The sequence below is a fragment of the Citrus sinensis genome, chromosome 8 (genome assembly GCF_022201045.2).
Source record: "Citrus sinensis cultivar Valencia sweet orange chromosome 8, DVS_A1.0, whole genome shotgun sequence".
Taxonomy (NCBI): domain Eukaryota; kingdom Viridiplantae; phylum Streptophyta; class Magnoliopsida; order Sapindales; family Rutaceae; genus Citrus; species Citrus sinensis.
The window spans coordinates 26,143,457-26,162,360 of NC_068563.1; the positions used below are offsets into that span (position 1 = coordinate 26,143,457).

General features: G+C 35.2%; 4 protein-coding genes across 5 annotated transcripts; 3 read left to right on the forward strand and 1 right to left on the reverse strand.

Moving 5' to 3' along the window:
• The first annotated feature begins 116 nt into the window (after positions 1-116).
• On the forward strand, positions 117-5,103 carry LOC102608065 (putative phospholipid:diacylglycerol acyltransferase 2). 2 transcript variants are annotated; one of them, XM_006484884.4, is made up of 6 exons: positions 117-1,126; positions 1,494-1,716; positions 2,203-2,486; positions 2,807-3,137; positions 3,894-4,159; positions 4,250-5,103. In XM_006484884.4, the coding sequence occupies exons 1-6, from the start codon at positions 648-650 to the stop codon at positions 4,731-4,733; spliced, it is 2,067 nt and encodes a 688-aa protein (XP_006484947.1). In that variant the 5' UTR covers positions 117-647; the 3' UTR covers positions 4,734-5,103. The 2 variants fall into 2 exon arrangements, with proteins under 2 accessions (XP_006484947.1, XP_006484946.1); XM_006484883.4 differs by having other exon boundaries at positions 118-1,126; positions 3,891-4,159.
• Positions 5,104-6,419: 1,316 nt separating this feature from the next.
• LOC102607758 (GDSL esterase/lipase At5g22810) lies at positions 6,420-8,393 on the forward strand. The gene is made up of 5 exons (XM_006484882.3): positions 6,420-6,741; positions 6,832-6,962; positions 7,057-7,290; positions 7,414-7,669; positions 7,768-8,393. Exons 1-5 carry the CDS (start codon positions 6,501-6,503, stop codon positions 7,959-7,961), a joined length of 1,056 nt encoding a protein of 351 aa, XP_006484945.1. The 5' UTR covers positions 6,420-6,500; the 3' UTR covers positions 7,962-8,393.
• Positions 8,394-9,026: 633 nt separating this feature from the next.
• LOC102607469 (uncharacterized) lies at positions 9,027-10,512 on the forward strand. Its single transcript, XM_006484881.4, has 3 exons — positions 9,027-9,395; positions 9,508-9,569; positions 10,303-10,512. The coding sequence occupies exons 1-3, from the start codon at positions 9,164-9,166 to the stop codon at positions 10,414-10,416; spliced, it is 408 nt and encodes a 135-aa protein (XP_006484944.1). The 5' UTR covers positions 9,027-9,163; the 3' UTR covers positions 10,417-10,512.
• A 286-nt stretch (positions 10,513-10,798) lies between these two features.
• LOC102607177 (uncharacterized) lies at positions 10,799-18,145 on the reverse strand. Its single transcript, XM_025100925.2, has 11 exons — positions 17,964-18,145; positions 17,196-17,573; positions 16,587-16,652; positions 16,303-16,442; positions 15,526-15,652; positions 14,629-14,780; positions 13,630-13,765; positions 13,071-13,155; positions 12,695-12,957; positions 12,324-12,460; positions 10,799-11,518 (listed from the first exon to the last, which is right to left on the reverse strand). Exons 1-11 carry the CDS (start codon positions 18,057-18,059, stop codon positions 11,488-11,490), a joined length of 1,611 nt encoding a protein of 536 aa, XP_024956693.1. The 5' UTR covers positions 18,060-18,145; the 3' UTR covers positions 10,799-11,487.
• Positions 18,146-18,904: the final 759 nt, after the last annotated feature.

Genomic DNA, 18,904 nt, shown 5'->3' on the forward strand with positions numbered 1-18,904 from the left:
TACCCAATTTTTGGGCTATTTCCGTCAATATCGGAAAATAAATTCAAGACTTTCACCGGAAACGCTGGGATTTAGCAAAGTTGTGTGCTGATGGGGGAGGTCATGCATGTAAAGAACAGGACAACTGTCTCTCCCAACAGCAACAGCACAAGTTGGTTGCTAACTTATGTAATGTGTTTACACATTACACTCGGTTTCGTCTCTTTGATCATGAGTTACTGAACCACAATTAAAAAGGAAAATGAAAAAAAGAAAGCTATAAATATTTCTCTGTACTCTTTCGCAATCAAGGGTCTCTCTCTGTGTCTCTGTGTATGTGTGTGTTTGTTTCTTGCTCTGCATGCACACACATGCGCCCCTTATCTTCGTCTTCTTCACCACGTGGTTTCACTTTTTGTAACGGCTATCATCACCATCACCATCACCAACTCCACCCATAACTCTCTTCTCTTGTCTTCTATATATAATCATTTGCAGCAACCCTCTTGCTAGCTCGCTCTCATTTTCCCTTCAAACGTTGATCTTACTCTTTTTAAGGCAACTTTTAAAGTTAATTTCTTTTCTTTTTTTATTTAACTTTCCCTTAATGGGTTGTTTTTATTGTTCTTGAATTTTGAGTTGAATTTGAAATTCATTTTGATCAACCAATGGCTTCAATTCTAAGGTTTAGGAAGTTATGTTATGCAGTGCCTCTGAAGCTTCAATCTTTTGAATTCTCAAAAGTTGATCAAAAACAAAAACTTGACAAGAAAGAAGAGGATGCTAATGTTTTTTTACCTGCTCAGGACTTATTAGAAGTTGATGATCAGAAGAAAAAGTACCCTAAGAAACAGCAAAGAAAGTGGAGGTGCATAGATTCTTGTTGTTGGGCAATTGGGTATTTATGCACAACTTGGTGGCTTTTATTCTTTCTGTATCATTGTTTTCCGGCCACAATGCCTGGCTTTCAGGTCCCTGAATCGCCCGGAGTGAGGCTTAAGCGCGACGGCTTGACTGCTCTGCATCCTGTGGTTTTGGTGCCTGGCATTGTGACTGGTGGGCTAGAGCTTTGGGAAGGCAGGCCTTGTTCTGAAGGCTTGTTTCGCAAGCGGCTTTGGGGTGGTAGCTTCACTGAAATATTCAAAAGGTTATTGAAATTTCATAATTGAATCACATATATCTGTCTGTCAATTTATGAGAGTTGTGCAGGCGTTTAGGACTTTCTGTTGTACAGCGTAATTGCATTTATGTCAATTTTTAAAGATTTTTTATCGTGTTGGATACGTAATATGACTCGTTTGGTGATTTTGCAAGTTGTATTTGGCCTTTGCATTGAATGGGTGATGTCAACTTTTGTCAATGACATGGTTTTGGATTTGTGTTGAATTTGTGAAATCATGTGGGTTCTGTGCTGTCATTTTGGGGTATTTGGATTGAGATTTTTGTTGACTTAATACTTCAAAAAATGTGTTTGGTTTTGTAAATTGATGTCGGAGTTGTGTGGGTATTTGCAGGCCTTTGTGTTGGTTGGAGCACTTATCATTGCACCATGAGACCGGTCTTGATCCACCAGGGATTCGAGTTCGTGCAGTTCCAGGGCTGGTTGCAGCTGACTATTTTGCTCCTGGGTATTTTGTATGGGCCGTTCTTATTGAAAATTTGGCAAAGATTGGATACGAGGGGAAGAATTTGTATATGGCTTCATATGATTGGCGGCTATCATTCCAGAATACAGAGGTATAAAAGAGTGAACACTCTGCTTTAATGCTCCTCTGTCTCTTAATGTAGAATTATTGCAGCATGATTGATCGTGTTCATTTAGTGATAGTCTCAAATGATATTGAGAGAAAAAGCCATTATGGAGAAGGGATAAACTTTTGGATGGGACCGAGTATCAATACTCCATCTAAATTCCCCCATTTCAAAGATTTCAACGAATCATATTTTCTAGAATTCTAAAGCCTCCCCTTTTTTTTTTTCTTTTTTCTCTAAAGAATACTTCTTTTTTCTTAATGACTGCTGGTTTTATGACTCTTTCTGGCTTTTAACTGCCAAGGAAAAAAAGATAGATCTTCATGCCTTCCTCTAGTATACCATATAGTTTTCACAATGCATATTTGTTACTGAGATGCCATGGCCATTTTTATGAAGTACAAAGCATAGATACATTGATGTAATGATTTTCAAATGATTTTCCACTAATATGTTCTAATCAACAAGCAGATTCGGGACCAAGCTCTTAGTAGATTGAAGAGTAAAATTGAGCTTTTGTATGTAACAAACGGCTATAAGAAAGTAGTGGTGGTGCCCCATTCCATGGGGGTTATCTATTTTCTACACTTCCTTAAATGGGTTGAAACACCTCCTCCCATGGGAGGCGGTGGTGGTCCAGGTTGGTGTGCCAAGCACATAAAATCAGTCGTGAACATTGGTCCTGCATTTCTGGGTGTTCCAAAGGCAGTTAGTAGCATTTTCTCAGCCGAGGGCAAAGATGTTGCTTATCTCAGGTTAGTCCTTGCAACTTACCCTCAGCATTTTATCTTTGAAAATTGATTCTGAGATATTGTCATTTCCCTGTTAGATTATGATGTGAACATCAATTAAATCATTAAATAGTTATAGGCGTTAAGGCCAAAAAAAAAAAAAAATGGAAATTACATTATATTGAAATACGAGGACTTTATATTATTTATAGGGAACAGGGCTCGTACTAGAGGTCACAATGAATATTCTGTCATAAGATCGGATAAAAATTGTTCTATGTGAATTAGAAAGTAGGTGAACTTAGAATGCATTATGAAGTTGACTCTTTCGTATGGCCCTATAGAGCTATGGCACCTGGTCTTTTGGATTCTGAGATTCTTGGGCTTCAAACACTAGAACATGTCCTGCGTGTGTCTCGAACATGGGATTCCGTCGTGTCATTGTTGCCTAAAGGTGGAGAGACCATCTGGGGTGACTTGGATTGGTCTCCAGAGGAAGGGCATGCCTGCCAACTGGTAAAGAAAGGAAACTTTCAGTGCTCTCCAAATGACAACTATACTGATGCAATGAGAGGCTTCCAAATAAAAGAGACAGAGAAGTATGGAAGGATAATCTCTTTTGGAAAGGAGGAATCGCAATTACCGTCATCACAGATCCCTATCCTTAATTCAAAGGTACCATATTTTCTCTTTTTTTCTATTTTTCCTCATAGTCAGCCCCAGCTGTTTGGATTTAGGACTTGGGATTTAGTTGAACCAAACTTTTATTTATCTAGTGAACCAACTTACGCTGTAAAAGGTTGCAATGCTTAGTCATGAATTATGTAAGCAATAGAAATTGTTAGACTTAACTGATAGTTCACCGAGTGTTTCTATCATTTTATATTAGTAGCAAAGCTTGGTTCGATTTTCCCTGTGCAGGAGTCACACAGACAATTATTAATATCTAAATTTTGAATTACTGAGGAATTTAGATATGTGCAGTAGATCTTTGGTTTCAGTAACAATAATAAATCCTTCTTTTTTTCTTTTTTTGTCATTTACTTGTAGTTTGGGAGACCATCATTGCATTGACTGACTCAGTAGAGCAACTTAGTTGTTCAAGTACTTGTGAAACACAACTTAGGTCTAGCAACCTAGTAGCTTTTATCCTCATCTAATATCCCCTGTATGGCCTTTTCATGGTATTGGCTTCAACTATGTAATCGGGGAGCAATGATAAATTGTTCTTGGAGACACCTCTGACCTAGGAAGTTTTATGGTTAGAGCATAACATAATAGAAAATGATGGTGTGGCAGTTATAGCCATATGTTCTGTTGTAAGCTTATTAGCCTTACTTAAGGAAATTTTTTTATCAATTATCAACATTTAAGTGCCTTGTTCTTCCTTTGTGGCTTTTTACCTTGAAACTGAATATCATTCATGAGCAGGAGCTTTTGCATGGAAGTGCCACCGAAACTGTGAACTCATCATGTAGAGGGGTTTGGACTGAATATGACGAGATGGATAGGGAAAGCTTCAGGAAAATTGCAGAAAATAAAGTTTACACATCAAAAACTATTCTTGATCTACTCCGATTTGTGGCTCCAAAAACAATGCAACGAGCCGAGACTCATTTCTCTCATGGTATAGCAGACAATCTTGATGATCCCAAATATGAGCATTACAAGTACTGGTCCAATCCCCTTGAAACAAAGTAAGTGTGAAAACCTTTTAATTCATTTGACCAATTTTCATTAGTTATGAGAGAGATAGCTAATGAAGCAAAATTGACCCCCTGTATCAGGTTGCCTGATGCCCCGGACATGGAAATATATTGCTTATACGGTGTTGGTATTCCAACTGAAAGATCATATGTTTACAAGCTCTCACCTAATGATAAGTGCAAGAGCATTCCATTTCGGATAGATACCTCTGCAGATGGAGATCAGAATAGCCGCTTGAAAGGTGGAGTCTACTTTGTCGATGGAGACGAGAGCGTGCCAGTTCTAAGTGCTGGCTTCATGTGTGCTAAAGGATGGAGAGGAAGAACCAGGTTCAACCCATCTGGCACTGTTACATTCATCCGAGAGTATCAGCACAAGCCACCGGCAAGCCTCCTTGAGGGAAGAGGTCTAGAAAGCGGAGCACATGTTGACATTATGGGTAATGTTGCTTTAATTGAAGATGTTCTGCGAGTTGCTGCTGGAGCATCCGGTTCTGAGATTGGAGGTGACCGGATTTACTCAGATATCTTAAGAATGTCTGAGAGAATAAATCTTAGACTGTGACTACGTTGGAGATGTTTGATAACCGGAGGCGAAAACAGCGGAAGAGAGTGAGAGAGGAGAACTAACAATAGAGTACAGGTGCAAGAATTGGACTCCCTTGACAAGTAACTACAACTAACCACCATGCCACTGAAAAAGGCTTGGTTATGTGAAAAAAATAAATGGGAGGGTGTAAAGAAGAATGGCATGAGCAAGTGAAAATAGTAACTCTAGTTGAGTATGATATGGGATACCAGAATAAAGAGGCTGACATAATTTGAGCTACCCATATCCTATTTCTCATCTAAAGTTTGCAATGTTCTCAGTTTGTAATAAATAATATTAATTTATAATCCTTTCATTTTGCCAAAAAAGTTTTTGATTAATATTCCATGCAGTTGCCTTTCTAAGTTGCATAGGGATAATTGTCGTTGTCAATGAGCTTCCCTCTTGTGAGGGCAACATCACAAGTTCACATCAACCTGAATCTTATGCCAGACTCAACAGGTATGAAGCAAGGCTCGGAAGGCCCAATGGGTTATTGGGCTTCCTTATAGAGCCCACCCAAGCATTTTTCTCATGTGGACAATTTTCCCCATTGCACAACTAAGAATATGAAAGTCGATATACATAATTTTTTTTTTCAACATCATCTTTGTTACGTGGCGAAGAGTGTGGAGGGATCATCATGTCCAATATCTTAATTAAGATCAAACGCTGAATATATATATAAGTATAAATGATTATTTAATAGCGACCCCTGATACCTTATTGAATTGGGCAAACCTAATACCATCATCATTCATGCTTAGAAATAGTTGTAAGATTAAATTGGGATTAAGGGGACATCAATTAGCTTAAAGTAGCCAAAGAAGAATTTGAGATCCACCAAATCTCACAAGATTTAAGCCCAAAAAAACAAGAAATTACACTAATTTCTTGCCCCCAAGAGAAGTAATTAAGGGCACATACAAAATTTTCCAATCAAAGAATGAATAGACTTCTTTGCCCAAGTGGAAATACTTTTCCATATGCAAGCAATGCAGGGCAATTTTGGATTTCCACATAGAAATTACAGCTAGAGTATTTATAAACCAGCAAAAGAATTTGATAGTGATTGAAGAACTGCAGCATTAGTAAATAGGGGCACACAGGTCAAAAATGAAAGGGTCAGCTGCTATAGATGTCTAAATTCAAGTGCCACAGGTATTTTAAAAGAGTCTTGAGGAAGGTGTCTTGCAAGCTAGAACAGCTAAAAATGTACCTCAATAAGACACGCCACGCCACTTTAATTTAGTTGAAACCACTGCCAATTTTTTTGTGTATAGATTTTCTTAATTACATTGTTGTGCAAAATAATCTGTACTCCAGCTCACATCTGGTTTTCTATAGCCTTTAGGTATAACTCACCTTGTATTATCTTTGCTCTTCAGGTGAATTATTTGCAAATATTTTGGCACAAATCAACATGAATCATAACTTGAATGAGAGGTGAAGTTAGACAGACAATGACATCTTGAAAGCATTTTCTTCTAATCAAGTCCGAAATTTACTTTGATATGTCACACTTTGGTATCATAATAACTCATATTACCAGTCACTATCATTATAATTTAGTCCTCTTTCATTTTCCATAAGATGTTGACATTATAAATATGTGTACACATTAGAGTCATTCAAGGCCTACTCACAAATCTATATAAGCTCAAGATCAGTAGGTCTTTTGAAATTGTAGTGCACTTAAAATTTCAACTCGCTTCCAAGCTGAGAACTTAGTGAATTAAAATTATGGGCTTATCAAATTCTTTGCTGGCCACATTCCTTTTTCTTTGCTTAGAGCTTTATGTGATTAATGGGCAGCCTCTAGTTCCTGCAATGTTCATATTTGGGGACTCTGTTGTTGATGCAGGCAACAACAACTACATTTACACAATTGTTAAAGCAAACTTTCGTCCTTATGGCAGAGACTTTGTTCATCACAAACCAACTGGGAGGTTCTGCAACGGAAAGCTAGCCGCGGACTTCACCGGTACACTATTGTTGACGATCTTTTCTTTGCAACCCATCTCATTTTTTGATTCTCTAATGGTGCTTGCACTTCTTATTTTGTCAAAAACAGCTGAAAACATAGGCTTCACTTCATATCCACCGGCTTATCTTAGTGAAGAAGCCAAAGGAAAAAACCTATTGATTGGTGCCAACTTTGCTTCTGGTGCCTCTGGTTACTATGAAACCACAGCAAAGCTATATGTAAGAACAAGTTACAATCATATCCGAAATCTCTCCCTTTTTCTCTCTATATATAGTTTTTTTTATTATGTTCTTCTGATTTTGGTGCTTGTAGCATGCAATCCCATTGAGTCAGCAGCTTGAGCACTTCAAAGATTATCAAAGAAAATTGGAAGGCATTGCAGGAAAAACCAATGCTTCATCAATCATATCTGGCGGACTTTGTCTTGTTAGCTCTGGAAGCAGTGACTTTATTCAGAATTATTACATTAATCCCCTCCTTTACAAAGTCTACACGCCTGATCAATTTTCGGACATTCTCATAGAATCCTTTTCAGCTTTTGTTCAGGTCTCTCCTTCTCAAAATCTCCATTACTTTGCTATTTAATCTCAAATCTATATTTTAAAACACGCCAGTGCCTGCATTAGAGAATGATTAATAGAGCATAGCGAAAATTATGTTTTGCGACAGAAACTGTACGGGCTAGGAGTGAGGAAGATTGGAGTGTCAACGTTGCCACCACTAGGCTGTCTGCCAGCAACCATCACAGTTTTTGGCTCCGATAGCAATGAGTGCGTGGATAAGATAAATGGCGATGCAGTTTCATTCAACAACAAGCTGAATGCCACATCTCAAAGCTTGGTGAACAAGCTTTCTGGCCTCAACTTGGTAGTCCTAGACATTTATCAACCACTTCATGACCTTGTCACGAAGCCTTCTGAAAATGGTAACAATAAATTGTCGCATTTCATTACAATCATAAGTTTCCATTAAAACTTTTTCGAGGGATGTGATCTCATTTGATGTCCAATTTGAGTGTTGCAGGGTTTGTTGAGGCGCGAAGGGCTTGTTGCGGTACCGGGCTGCTGGAAACTTCAATCTTGTGCAACAAGAAATCGATTGGAACATGTGCTAATGCTTCGGAATACGTGTTCTGGGACGGCTTTCATCCAACTGAGGCTGCTAACAAGATTTTGGCGGATGATTTGCTCAGCAGCGGCATATCTCTTATTTCTTGAATGCATAAAATTATTAAATGCGAGATTCAAATTTTATATTTGTGATTTGTAATTCGTAGGGTGCGTTTGGGATTAAGATTGGGCAGCTGTAGCTTAAAAGCTACAGCACTAAAGTGTTTGGTAAACACTAGCTGCTGTAGCTTTTAAGTTATGTTGATATGATTTTTCACTTGTAAAATATAAAATTTATTATATCTTTAATAATTTTATCAAAATTATTATTTAAAATTTATATTTACTATATATTATTAACTTTTGTTTCATAATTACAGTTTTTTTTCACAACAGCTGTAGTTTAAAAGCTACGGCACCTCAATCCCAAACGCACCCGTAATCTACTATATCTGCTGTTTTAATTTCTGAAGTATACGAGTATGTTGCTATATAAGAATGCCGATGCTACCTCTTTATTTATTTGTTTATGGTGATGTAATTTTGTCTATCAATAAGATTTGATTAGTCAGTTTACAATTGACATGTCAGCATATGTTTCTATTATATTACACCTTGTTCCATTCCAAAATAAAAAAATAAAAAAATAAAACTTGTTTAACATGATTTTCTTAAAATCTTTCAATGAAAAATGAAAAACAACCAATTATTTTTCAAAGAATTGTAAATGATTACTGCATAAATTTCCTTAATCTTGTTATATAATTATTTTTAAAATTAAAATTTATATTAAGTGGTGAGCACTTTCTCGGCTTCTCGTCTTAATCATTGAGAATTTAGAAGACTTTATAAAGTATAATGTAATTGCAAAAGAAATAAATAATTTAAGAGTGATAATATAGTTATAAACTTTTATACAAATTTATTTTATATAATTTAATTTAATATTAATTTATTAGTTGAATAAAAACACAAAATAATCAAAACAAATTATGTAGAATAATGAATTTTTAATTCAAGTAATTTAATCATGCCACATAATTTTTGTAAAAAAAAATTATCTAAGAGTTTATATTTATATTATTCATATTTAGATATAAAAAATAAATTATATCTTACAAATTTGAATTGGTTATTTTCATTTTTAGATTATTGCTTAAAAACATTTCCCCTGTGACATTTTCATTTTGAAAAACAAGTTCGAACATACAGAGCCACCCGCCCGCCCTAACTTTAAAAACTTGTCTAATTGTCTTTAAAATTTATAATCTTACTGATTGGGACAGAAAGAGGGAAGATAATTTTGAAAAATGGATTACAGTCTAGCAGCACTGAAGCTGCTATGCGTCCAATTGAAGGACGCTCGCGAGTCTCCTTCACAAAACGCCGTCACTCTCGGCGGCATTCTCTTTCAAAGAGTCTGGCTGCAGGGCGTTTTGGTCTCGCCACCGGACGATGACGGCAGGCTGCTTCTCGACGATGGCACCGGCGTCGTTCAGATATATCTCTCCGGCGACTTCCGAATCCGTCGATGGAACACAGGTGTTTTCTTTTTTGATTTTTGTAAAACAAAATAATAATGACATGCGCATTCTTGAATTTTGTGAAAGAGAGTGGCGGCGCATTTTAGCAAATTTTGGTTTCCGTATTGCAGGGATGTATGTGATGGTGGTTGGCGGGTTTGTTATCCGTACAGATGACATCCCTGTTATTAAGGTAAATTCCCACATCTCACCTCACATTTTTTCGATTAATTTTGGTTTGAAATTCGATATTAGTTTTGGTTCGGTTTAATTTGAACTAGGGTGGATTAGAAGGGGGAAAAAAAAAGTAGCCTTTATTTTCTAAATTTGAATAGGATATAATTTTATTTTTTAATATTTAAATATAAGTGACTTTTTTATGTCAATAAAAAATTCTTTAAATATAATTATTTGATATTTATATTTTTAAAAGTCGAAACAAATAAAGAAATTACGTCTTATAGTTTAAAAAATAAATATATGCAATAGAGATATTTTATGATATAATACCTACTTCTTATTCAATTTTTTTCATTTAAATAAAAATCACAAAAATATACATTTTCTATTCAAATATGAATTTTTAAAAATCAAATATAACTTACAAAAACAAACTAGTCCTAAATTGATTGGAAATAAAATAAAAAAAAAAAAAAAACAAATGTCTAATTGAATCATAATCGATTCACAGGTTTAGATCGCTTCAACTTTCACTACATCGATTAGATTTGGTTCGATTCATTTTTCTAATTTTTTTTTTTAATAACTCAAACTCCTGCACCGACTCACTATCGGTCCACCCTGGCCATTTTACTATTTGAATAACAGATCAACTCTTTGAAACATACTCGTTAATGTACATTTATCATGCATGCGTGAATTGATTGAAGTGAGATTAACCAGTACTGATTGTTTTGTAACTTCAGGTACACAAGATTGTTGATCTTTCAGCATTCCCTGATAGAGAAGCAATGTGGTACCTTGAAGTTATGGAGGCTTACAAGCTGTTCTATCAACCTCTCATTGAAGATTTTGTGTAACTTCAACTTTAGAGTTCATTCACTTCTGCATCATCTGTTTGTACCCAACTCCACAAATTTTAGTAAATGAAAATGCCTACTAAATAGTTCCTCTCACTATTCTTTGTATTTCTTTTGTAAATCTTTTCATCATGCTCATTTCAAATTTTGATCAAAGTTCTGTTTGCAATTATATTATTCTCTATTGACATTAATCATAGGTTTACAAGAAAGAGCATAACTTGAAAATATACACCATGTATTAACAAGATCTACCTGATGGATGAACCCTACATCTCTGATAGAGAGAAGTCCAAAAATTCTTCTCAAAAGTTACCAATTTTGGCTTCGGATAGAATAACCTGGTCAACAAGCAACTGAAGAGCCAAGCAGATGAGCAGAGTTTTTATCAAAAAGATCATGATTCCAGTCCTTGTTTTTCACCTTCTACATTATTCTATCAAAACTAGATGCGCGCTGCCGAAGCTAATTCATATTACAAGTGAGACGATGATTTTAAATTAATCTGAACGAGATTAAATGTATTCAATATCCCTAAGTCTATCAAATTGAAATATCTAATTGTTCACATACAGCTATCTTCTTTCCATACATTACAAAATTTGCACATGCTAAAATTACTGCCATCACCTCACTCGCCTGTTCTGACTATATGTAACTTCCTGCTAGACTTCCAAGTAAAAATAACCAGGAGAAGAATTCATAAGCTGAACATATCTTGCCACCACCTCTATCCCACCCTTTTTTCTTTTCTGCAAAAACGCACAAAAATCAGTACACATCAAGCATCAAAACATGTTGCACAAAATATTCTCTTCCAGCTGCCACAAAGATCATCAAACTGTCTTCAATTTGCACTTGGCTACAGTCATTCAAATATTGTGCATGGACTCCAAAACCCATCAATGGTGCAAGAGACATAAATAAGGTCACCCTTAATATCCACAGATTATACATTTCTGACAGCAATGCTCTCTTCTACTCTCAGCTGTGATTTCAGATTGTGAAATGCGTGAGAGATTTTTATTTTACGAGTATACTCAGCATCAGTATATAACAACTGATGCCGAATCAATCTCCGGAATATGATCTACCAACTGATCTGTTACAACGAAAGAAAAAAAACAGAATTAAGACATGAAAAGAGGAGAGTGCGAAAGGAGAAAGAATTGGAACAGAAAATATAATATAGAGAGTACAGAGAGAACAATTCAGAATCCTGTTATTTTCACAATTATTCTGTGCTCTTCGTAGGCAAAACATAATGCCTACCTAGTATATAGCCTAGTCCTGATTGAAAAAGAAAGCCAAATCCACTCTAAAATAAGTCGTATACTTTTACCAAGTAAACCAACCCTAAAACTTCAAGTTTCCAAATAATCAAATCTTTAAAACAAATAAAAATAGATGAGCATTTTTTCTAAAACCTCTGCTAAAGGCATCTCGGTTATACAAATTACACTGAAAAGACTTCAACACTGAAAGTAAGAAAAAGAAGACATCACTAGTGCAGGCATTGCTAGTAAAATAACTTAGTTTAAATAGTTATTCAACTATGCAAAAACTCTCCTAGTTTCCATGAATAAATCTTCTATTGCCCATAAGGGGCTAACTAAATGGCTAAACCCATGATTTGCTGAGTCAAGAAAAGCCCAGACATCCAGACTTGCTGAGTCAAGAAAAGCCCAGACATCCAGACTGTATTACGACAGGAATAAGCAAATCCAAGCCAGATCTTGGTAAATACCTGACTCAAAAATAGTAAAAAATAGCAATATCCATATTCCAAAACTACAAGGACATTAATTAAGAGAAAAATATTCATGAAGAGGAAAAATAAAATGCTGTTGAATGACGCACATCATTTAAAGACTTTTGAAGCACATCTATTCAGAAAAGGATCTTACTCAATATACTTATGACAGCAATCCAACAATCTGCCAACATTTGTATCATCTGCAAGATGATCTTCCATTGAATTATTTTCTTCAACACAATCCTTTGAAGTAGTCCACTTATTTATGATACTGATTATTCTTATAATCTGTTGCAAAGGTAAAGGGATACAAAAACATGGCAATAGATGGTCCTTAGAAAGAAAAACTATATTAACCTAACCAATTCGAGGTAAGTCAACTTCTTGTTTCCTACCATCTTTTGAAGTAATAAGATTCAAGTTTTGAAAATAAAATAAAATGCGAGATATGCCAAGGTTTCAACTTTCATAACCATGTTTAGAGCATCGTTACTGGATAAACTAACACGTAAGAGAGGATACAGCTGTCACTCTAGCACTTCTTTTAAAGCCGCAAGGGATACGGTGACTAGTCTCATCTAATTGGTGATCAAGAAGATCATCTTCAATCATATCCGAAGAACTCACTAAAACTGATACATACTGATGCAAGCTTGACTGTCTCATCTCATCTTCCTGAACTTTTACCAATATCCTCGCAACAATGCTCCAGAGTGCACTCCGTGCTTCCAGATCATCTGACGCAAAAGGAATCATCTCGAGCAGACCCTGTATGAAAGGCAGATCTGGACAGGTACAAAGGCTCACTCTACTTGTAGTAGAAATTTGAAAACTATGATACACGTATGCAAAAGATCACTGATTAGTAATTTTACTATTAAGTGCAGAAACAACTTACCCTGTGATATTTCTGAAGTTAAATCATCTATGTCAGACAAAATATTAGCCAGTACAACTACAGCAGTAACACAAGAATTGGCAACCTGCAGAAAATGTTACCATCAATGTTTGTGGTTGGTTGATTACCATCCTAGCTTATTTGTCAATGCCAAAAACAAAAGAAGCAGCAGGACCATTAACCATAGGCGTAGCATAATTCTGTCTATCAGACTAGCAGTTTGCTATTTTTGTTCAGTTTACTTATCATATTAAAAATATTGCTTCTTCAGAACTTTCTAGCATCTACATTGTTATGGTACTCAGTTATCAGTTTTTTTTTTTTAAATAATCCCCCCCCAAAACAACAACAAAAAAGGGAAAAGAAAAAAACATGCACCTCAACCCATTTCACCCAAGAAGGCCAAACCACTGGACTTGTCGACCAGTTATCTACCAATTAAGATTTTGAGTAACTCGACAAATAATGCACTATTAGAAATTAGAAACAAAAAATGAAACAGCACAACATATGCACTTTGTACCACAGCATTTCCATTTCTCAGCAAGCTACTACGTACCTCAACTTTATCAGGGAATTTGATCAGGTCACAAACTAATTGAAGAAGTTTCTTATTTAAAGTGATTTCTTGAGAATAACTGTCTAAAACAGAAAGGGCTTCAATAGAACGAAGAATGACCTCAAGAGCAGGGTACCTAAAAATACAGATAAATAAAGCATCTTATGAAAAAGATCTTACAAGTAATTAATAGTTTCTAGAATGAAAAATAAATTTTTAGAACTTGACATATGGTTATCAATTCCCAGTGGGGCAAAGGCAGCAAAAACACATGGTTATCAATTGCATATGGAAGCATGAACTCATAAAACTCATATGATCAATTCCTATGATGTTAATTTTCTGCGTCATATAACATAAGTGGCAGAAGCAAGACACAACTCTAAAAAATATTCACATACCAGCCACTGGATCAATCCATGAACCTAAGGCATTTGATTATCAATCTATCTCAAAATTCGAAGTCCAAAACCACCAAACATCTGTGTATAAGGATTTGAGAGTATGCTATGTAAGAGAGTTTAGGATCATCAAATCAACTGATGGTCAGGTTATTTCACTAAAACCTTTTTGACAAGCACTGACCCTTTTCAGTACATAATGAATTGTTCTAGCTGAAATTTCACATCCATAATGACTTTGTTCTTTTGGCAGTAAACTGTAGGATCTTTATGCTAAAACTTTATATGCAAACCAGACGTATGAAGTCAACATAACATAAAGGTTTTCTAACATCAGTTTTGACCTCAACTAGTGACATTTTAATGTCAATCCAAACATAAGCATCAATTAAATCATTTCTACTCAAATGACGATGGAAGGCAAAATGCAAGCTCATGTCAACATTGTAAACACAAAAAGAAAAATATGGTAGAGTGGAATAATTTTACAAACAAAAATCAGATATACCCCAAAAAAAAAAAAGCAAATATCTTCAATTATGTTGTAACATTGAAATTATCTACAAACAATTTTACTAGAATTGAAGTAAGCTTATACCTTTCGGGTATTCTTTCGTGCAGTAGTTTGTTCATTTCAAAGGCTAATAGATCAATCAAAACACTCGGTAAACCCAGCTTCATCAAAGGTGGGTGAAGAGAACGTGCAACTTCTGGCCGACTCTCTAAAATGGCCAATAACAGCCCAACATTCTGTTCAACATACAAAAGTACTTTAATTTGGGACAAGAATAAAAGTGAAACAACAATTCCACCTGGAAAAATAAATACAGTATAGAGTCTGAAGCAACAATATTTTCTAACATGTAATGAGTTTGTTTAACCATCTTTGGTATTGATAATAAAAGAACAAAATATGAGTTATTAATGCCAATGAGCTACTAACCATAACATTTGATTCAGTCAAGCTTAATTTTGAAGCAAACCCCCCCCCCCCCCCACACACAACAAAAAAAATAAAATCTTTGTAATTTGCTGCATTTGGCATTTAGATAGAACTTAATTTTCTATGTTGTGAATAATTTCTCTAATCTTATCTATACAAAAGTCAAAAGTTCCATTTAGAAGTCTTCCTTATTACCTATTTCTGGAGTCAAAATTTCTATTGGGAAATCTTTTCTTAAAATTGGGGATTTCCAATCAAAAGGATGCAATATTAGGGACATAATTTCACGTCAAAAGCAAAAAAAAAAAAAAAGGAAAATCATGTGAAGCAAACATCAACACAAAATCAACATAAATGCTACTACATATCAGAATATGTGAAACTTTAAGGTTTTAGTAACAAGACAAGGATAACTAAAGAAAAGTTGCGCGCGCGCACATACACACATACATGCTTTTCGTGTTTCTGTTGTATTTGTATGCATATATAAATTTTGATACTTTACCAGAATATCACACATAAGAAAATACAGCACAAAAGCTCATTTGTCACCTTTTCTATAAGCTGCGGATTTAAAGTATTCTCTGCAATCCATAAAACACGTTGTAAGATATGTTCAGATTGCAATTTCTCTGCCCAAATAATACATTCACTGCCTTGAAGACACAAAGTTAGCAGCCTGTATCGGAAAAGCATTTGTCAGAGAACTATGCAACATTGGACATGTAGAGTAAAATACAAGAGCGAACCACTGTGATGGTGACATGCATCTGATAGAAAATGTCACCATCAAGTTCATGATCAAGGCACAATCACCATGAAACTAAACAAATAAGAATGGAACATTAGATAGGTGAGCCACACTGCCTCTTCCTAGGGAACAGGATGAAAATGAAAAAGAAAATGCAATGCAAAAGAAGAAGAAAAAAATGCCATATCCTTTTGATTGTGGCATGTACATTTATGGCCCAAGAGAAGCATATGTGACTAGATATTTCAACATCCAGATTTAACTGGTCCATCTTGCATCCAGTAGAAAGAGGAAACAAAGAAAAGACTGACTAGGAAATCTCATCCTCAAAAGCAACAAAAATAAGACCCTAGGAAGCAATGGCAGGAAAAAACAGCATGCAAGAAAGGCAAGCTGGCTGTAAGGTACACATTCAACAGGGCAGAAATGGAAAATAGGTATAACTCCAATATGAATAACAAAAAATAATATGTGTTTATCTGCAAGCATTATCAATAAGTAGGATACAAAAATGTGACACTAAAAATTCACATTTCCAAAGGTTGGAAGGAATCAACAGTTTAAAACTCATACATTACCGGCAGGCTTCAATCAGGCATTGGGTATCATCTAAAAACAGCTGGTCCACAATTATCTCAATCAGTCCTTGTGTAGAGACAATACGTTGCATGAGAACTTCGTGGCACGCTAGGTTTCCAATAATTCCGAGGATAATCTCCTGGATCAAAAAAGAACGAAAAGCATATCATGCAACAATCAATTACTTAAAGCATTTAAATAGTAAAAATAAATGAGTACATAAAGAATTATTTTACTTATTGTGCAGAAGTATTTCAAGAGATAAAAGGAAAGTGTGTCATACCGCTACACGAACAGTTTGGGGAATCATAAGGTTTGCCAAAAGCACTTCGAGGACTAAGTTTTCCACCTACATAGTCCAGCAAATAAATTATATATGCAGGTTGTGGTAACAATAGATGCAAGGGGCATCTTATAGCCAGAATTAACAACAACTACAGCTTCGAAGTCAGCTTCATCCAACATCATTTTTCCTCCAAGCAAATGTTATTCTTTCTAGTGGCTCATATCTGAAATATTAATGACTTTCAGGTGCATGCACAAGTCAATAGTAGACAGGAAGTTGGGCATACACCAAAATGATGAAGTAGCATGCAGCAAAAAAATTTAATATAGATTATCAATTTCTTTTCGAAAAGAAAAAATGACAACCACTCATTTTTGGATGGTTCAAAGCAGGAATCAAAGATTCCGAAGGTTCTGGAGAAGCTATAGTTGTATTGTACTGCAACTAATTAGTTCTGTGAAGTCTGAATTTTATTTTCTACATCCAACTTATTTTAAAATCTCCTATATCATAGAAATATAGTCATTGTTACTTGATGTGCAATTAAGATCAAAATGAACCATATGAAACATTAATAAAAAGTATACATAACGTTAACCCAAATACCATGAGTTCTGCATGATTTCTGCTTGCAGCAAGATCCCACAAAACACAACCATACTCTTCCCAAACTTCTTCTCCAGCTGATACACCAGGCTGTTCAACTTTACGGCACAAATTTTCATCATCTCCATCTTGATAGGAAGATTTTTCAAAGCCATTGACAACATCCATGGCCTCAGAATTATGATCAGGGGAACCTCGAACTCTATCTTTCGGTGAAGAGCTTGCACTTTCTCCCATTAGATCAATTTTCGACCCCTCATTTGGGGCACTGTCACCATCAGCACCACAAAAGTTGTGGTCATTCTTCACATTTGGAAGAAGTTTCCGAATCAACGAGATGATGTAACTCGGATCAACAGATGTCGCAATGTCAAATAACTGAAAAATAAAAAAGAAAAAATTGAAAGCTATTGCATTAGCATCTGAATCATTCAACAACACTGCCAAAAATTCCTTTGAAGCCTAAATACATACATTTCAACTATATATTTCCAATTCCCCCCAGCCCCCCCCCCCCTCCCAAAAAAAAAGGGGCTCAATACAGCCAGTTTATTTCTGCCACATAAACGTCGAATTGGACTAACAAATTCTTCCGTAAAAGCATCAATAACCATAATCTATCAATCATAGCTAATAGTAAAACAACAAGCACACTAAAACCATAGATCTCAAGACACTAAAATGGAAAAAAGTGATTGTGTATAGTAGTTCGCAGACAGTAACGAAAAAGGAAAACAATCGGGTGAAATCAGAGCAGTTAATTGAAACCTCATCAGGCGGTGCAGGGGGATGATGTGAAGGTCCATGATGGTCTTCTCCTGCTTCTTCTTCTTCTTCTTTATCTTCGAACGTCATAGTCGCCATGCCTTTTAAAGAGAAATATGGAGCGTCAATCGAAGTATTGGATTGGTTTCCCTCTTAACTTCGAAAAAATATTCCTCTGTTTAATGAATTACCCCCCCCCCCAACACAAGCCAAATTTTCTCTCGGGAGAATTACGTGGATATACCTCATTTCCTCCAAAATACTCAATATATGCCTTAAATTATAACACTTTTTTTAATTTTACACATACATATTTAAAAAATCAAAGAAAGTACAAAAATAACTTTAATTAAATCCTCATAAAATTGAACCCATATCCTCGAAGTCGGGTAAAGAGTTGAGAATACTCGACTTCAACCGAACCATGCACAATTAATAATTCAATATAAATTCTCAACTTTTTCATGTTAGTAAAATAAATAATTAAAAATACTTGACTTCAATTAAAATAAAAAATTATTTGGAGAATTCTAAACTTTTTTATGCAAGTCGAGTAAAGAGTCGAGAATACTCGACCTTAAATTAAACTTGCCAAGTATTCATTTAGTGAAAATTATTGACTTTTCATGAAAGTCTGGTAATTAGTGGAGAATATTCAACTTAAATTGAAATGAAGAGATCCCTTTTAATTAAGTCGAGTAAAAAGTTGGGGATACTCAACATTTATTTAATCTTATATAAGTATTCAATCAGCAAAAATTCTTAACTTTTCTCGAAAGTCTGATAATTATTTGAGAACACTCGACTTAAATTGAATAAAAAATTTCCTTTAATTAAGTCAAATAAAGAGTCAAGGATAGTTTACTACTAAACTTACTCTTACTCGACATATTTCTCGACTTACATCATAACTGACTAAACTTATTTCACTTCCTTACTTAACT

Excerpts from the sequence above, each read along its gene's own strand:
- LOC102607758 (XM_006484882.3), top strand. The coding sequence starts at position 6,501 with ATGGGCTTATCAAATTCTTTGCTGGCCACATTCCTTTTTCTTTGCTTA. Across the intron at positions 6,963-7,056 it reads AAACCACAGCAAAGCTATAT|CATGCAATCCCATTGAGTCA; the intron begins GTAAGAACAAGT and ends TGGTGCTTGTAG. Across the intron at positions 7,670-7,767 it reads CACGAAGCCTTCTGAAAATG|GGTTTGTTGAGGCGCGAAGG; the intron begins GTAACAATAAAT and ends TGAGTGTTGCAG.
- LOC102608065 (XM_006484883.4), top strand. The coding sequence starts at position 648 with ATGGCTTCAATTCTAAGGTTTAGGAAGTTATGTTATGCAGTGCCTCTG. Across the intron at positions 3,138-3,890 it reads TCCCTATCCTTAATTCAAAG|CAGGAGCTTTTGCATGGAAG; the intron begins GTACCATATTTT and ends ATCATTCATGAG. Across the intron at positions 4,160-4,249 it reads TCCAATCCCCTTGAAACAAA|GTTGCCTGATGCCCCGGACA; the intron begins GTAAGTGTGAAA and ends CCCCTGTATCAG.
- LOC102607469 (XM_006484881.4), top strand. The coding sequence starts at position 9,164 with ATGGATTACAGTCTAGCAGCACTGAAGCTGCTATGCGTCCAATTGAAG. Across the intron at positions 9,396-9,507 it reads AATCCGTCGATGGAACACAG|GGATGTATGTGATGGTGGTT; the intron begins GTGTTTTCTTTT and ends TCCGTATTGCAG. Across the intron at positions 9,570-10,302 it reads ATGACATCCCTGTTATTAAG|GTACACAAGATTGTTGATCT; the intron begins GTAAATTCCCAC and ends TTGTAACTTCAG.
- LOC102607177 (XM_025100925.2), bottom strand. The coding sequence starts at position 18,059 with ATGGCGACTATGACGTTCGAAGATAAAGAAGAAGAAGAAGAAGCAGGA. Across the intron at positions 17,574-17,963 it reads CCCCTGCACCGCCTGATGAG|TTATTTGACATTGCGACATC; the intron begins GTTTCAATTAAC and ends TTTATTTTTCAG. Across the intron at positions 16,443-16,586 it reads CCCAAACTGTTCGTGTAGCG|GAGATTATCCTCGGAATTAT; the intron begins GTATGACACACT and ends TTTTTGATCCAG.